General features: G+C 36.9%; 1 protein-coding gene across 1 annotated transcript in view; it reads right to left on the bottom strand.

The window, feature by feature from the left end:
* LOC107569258 (presequence protease, mitochondrial-like) overlaps positions 1 to 3096 on the bottom strand; it is a 19040-nt gene that overhangs the window by 4936 nt on the left and 11008 nt on the right. The window contains exons 13-19 of the mRNA XM_016255295.1: positions 2958 to 3092; positions 2610 to 2748; positions 2386 to 2527; positions 2121 to 2286; positions 1938 to 2038; positions 1433 to 1598; positions 1250 to 1350 (exon numbers count right to left, since the gene is read on the bottom strand). Of these exons, the coding sequence (XP_016110781.1) occupies positions 1250 to 1350; positions 1433 to 1598; positions 1938 to 2038; positions 2121 to 2286; positions 2386 to 2527; positions 2610 to 2748; positions 2958 to 3092 (950 nt within the window). The remainder of the gene's footprint in view (positions 1 to 1249; positions 1351 to 1432; positions 1599 to 1937; positions 2039 to 2120; positions 2287 to 2385; positions 2528 to 2609; positions 2749 to 2957; positions 3093 to 3096) is intronic.

The following is a 3096-nucleotide window of genomic DNA, read 5'->3' as shown; positions in this document are numbered from 1 at the left end:
GGTGAAAGCTGATCCGGCGATCCACAGCGCAAAGTTGTAGTATTTCCTCAGCGACCAGCACGGATCAGCTCCAGGCATGACGAAGCAGATATCGTCCTCTTTTGAAAGGCCAAAGTAGTTACACTTTCACAATGAAACACAGCGCCTTCACGACATGACGGCGGCAACAATACTACAGCGAGAATAAAAGTTTCACCTTCTTTCTTTGCGTGAACATTTGGGCGGCGTTATGCAAATCTTCCCACATAGTGAGGTAGACATGTGGGGGGCGTGTTAGAACGAGCCGTTTTAGGTAGGTGTGGCTGACTCTTAACTTTTATAAAGAATATCTCTTTGGATTTGAGACTTTAGTCTTTGCAACTTTACAGATCTTCTTTATGCACCAAGAGCTTGTAACACTCCAAAGAGAAAGGAAAAATTGAAATCGCATCATACGACCCCTTTAAACAGCTTTCCGTTTTTACTGTTCAGGTTTCTACATTTTCTGTTCAGTTTCTATATTGTCTAAAAAAAAAAAGCAATCAGCGTGAGACCATGTGTAAGTGATTTTATGATAATTAATAACCCAAAACACCCCAGAAAATGATAAAATCACTGTAAGACACAGCCTCAAGTAGCTTATTTCAATAGTTTAGCTCATTTACTGGGGTTTTCATTTCATTTACCATTTTATGCCATAACAGTAGGGTTCTTATGGTAACTTTTCGTTATTTGAAATAAAATAAACATTAACTGAAATAAAATTAAATAAAATTGAGTTGATAGTTTTAGTTTAACTTGATGTTTAAAAAAAACTAAAATATAAATGTCTAAAAAAAAAAGAATAGTCATACTAAACTATATAGACATATACAAAGTACTAAAACACAACAAAACAATGAAAACCTTAACCAAAATTAAAATGCAAACAAAAAATATAAAAATAAAATAGATTCAAAATATTAATAAAAACTATGATACTAAAACAGCCCTTATCAGTATCACAGGCTATATTCATTGAGTAATAACATTTGAAATGGTCTTAATTATTTAACAATACACATATATAGTTTGATATTTGATAAAAATTCTAATATTTTCCCAGTATAAACATTTCCATTATGTCCATTAATGTAACCTACTTGTATATAAATACACATGGGTAAGTCTTGTGTGACCAATTCTACATAGAGTTCATACGGTTTAGTTATTTCTTTTTTCAAAAATGATTAGCTTTATCATTTGTTTGTTTACGGTGATCGTTGTTTACCTCATGTTCTCAGGATTCAGCAGGTGTCTCTTTATCCGGGGAAGTTTCCTCAAAACTGAAGTCAGATCAGTCATCTCGGCTATTCTTTTCATAAACTTCACCTGAAATTAAAACATGATACATTTACAACAATTTACTGTACAAAGCTGATGAAGACTGGTGCTCAACATGAGGAACACTCACCTGGTCCATCCCGCCGAAGGTCTCCTGCAGGTCTGCTGTGGGCGCAAGCGTTCGAGCCGCACTTGTCATCGCGTACATGTGACCGGAGTACGAGATGCCATTGGACAGCTCCTGAGCTGACATCATGACCAGCACACGCAGACGCTGCTCGTCATCAAAATGAGGGCTGAAAATGTAAACCGAAGATTCGGCATAAGTCTAAAATCATTACACTTGCACAGAGATTTAAAGATTTATTTTTTCTGTCTCTTTAAAAAAGATAACATTTGAAATGGTCTTAATTATTTAACAATACACATATATAGTTTGATATTTGATAAAAATTCTAATATTTTCCCAGTATAAACATTTCCATTATGTCCATTAATGTAACCTACTTGTATATAAATACACATGGGTAAGTCTTGTGTGACCAATTCTACATAGAGTTCATACGGTTTAGTTATTTCTTTTTTCAAAAATGATTAGCTTTATCATTTGTTTGTTTACGGTGATCGTTGTTTACCTCATGTTCTCAGGATTCAGCAGGTGTCTCTTTATCCGGGGAAGTTTCCTCAAAACTGAAGCCAGATCAGTCATCTCGGCTATTCTTTTCATAAACTTCACCTGAAATTAAAACATGATACATTTACAACAATTTACTGTACAAAGCTGATGAAGAATGGTGCTCAACATGAGGAACACTCACCTGGTCCATCCCGCCGAAGGTCTCCTGCAGGTCTGCTGTGGGCGCAAGCGTTCGAGCCGCACTTGTCATCGCGTACATGTGACCGGAGTACGAGATGCCATTGGACAGCTCCTGAGCTGACATCATGACCAGCACACGCAGACGCTGCTCGTCATCAAAATGAGGGCTGAAAATGTAAACCGAAGATTCGGCATCAGTCTAAAATCATTACACTTGCACAGAGATTTAAAGATTTATTTTTTCTGTCTCTTTAAAAAAGACTAACCTGTTGAATATGTCACTCCACAGCTGAAACATGTCAGGTAGATTCCTGTCCAGACAGGAAGACGACAGGATAATACCCTGAAAAACAAGAATAAAGACAAAAGCATAGATTGTCGTGCTCTGAACGGCCAACAGCTGCAAACCTGAAGCAACAACAACAACATGAAACCATCTAAAACAGAACAAGACTAATTATTCTTGTCATTCCTGGTCTCATGATCATACCTTTCTCATAGATGTCTTTGTGGTCTGCATGGCTGAGGTTCTGTATCTTCTGCTGTAGTTTCTGTTCCTCAGCTTCAGCCTGTTTCTCCAAGAATCTCTCATCAGGACTCATGGTAAGGGTCAGTCGATGGGTGTTATCCTGAAACAAGCACAGACAAACGTTGCTTACTTCAGCAAACATGTATTAAAAATTGGACATCCTGTTAAAAATGCTGTTTTTCTAAAACACTCCTATTATGACCACAGTCATTTTTAATTTAGTTGTGTTTTTAGTTTTATTATTCTATTTATAGTTTAAAAATTTTTTGTACATTTTTTCACCATTTTCTAGTATTAGGTCTTCATTACCTTAAAGTAGTGCTGGACTTTGTCCTGAAGGTAGCGAGGGTTCTCCTTCAAACACTGCCGGAATCTGGACACATTCTCGCTGATCTTCAGCAGCTGCACCGGATCACCATCATGATTCCAACAGGATGCAATATACTGA

Source organism: Sinocyclocheilus grahami, unplaced genomic scaffold, assembly GCF_001515645.1.
Source record: "Sinocyclocheilus grahami isolate Dianchi unplaced genomic scaffold, SAMN03320097.WGS_v1.1 scaffold1328.1, whole genome shotgun sequence".
NCBI lineage: Eukaryota > Metazoa > Chordata > Actinopteri > Cypriniformes > Cyprinidae > Sinocyclocheilus > Sinocyclocheilus grahami.
Note: the sequence above shows the minus strand (reverse complement) of the source record. Positions and strands in the feature narration are given on the sequence as shown.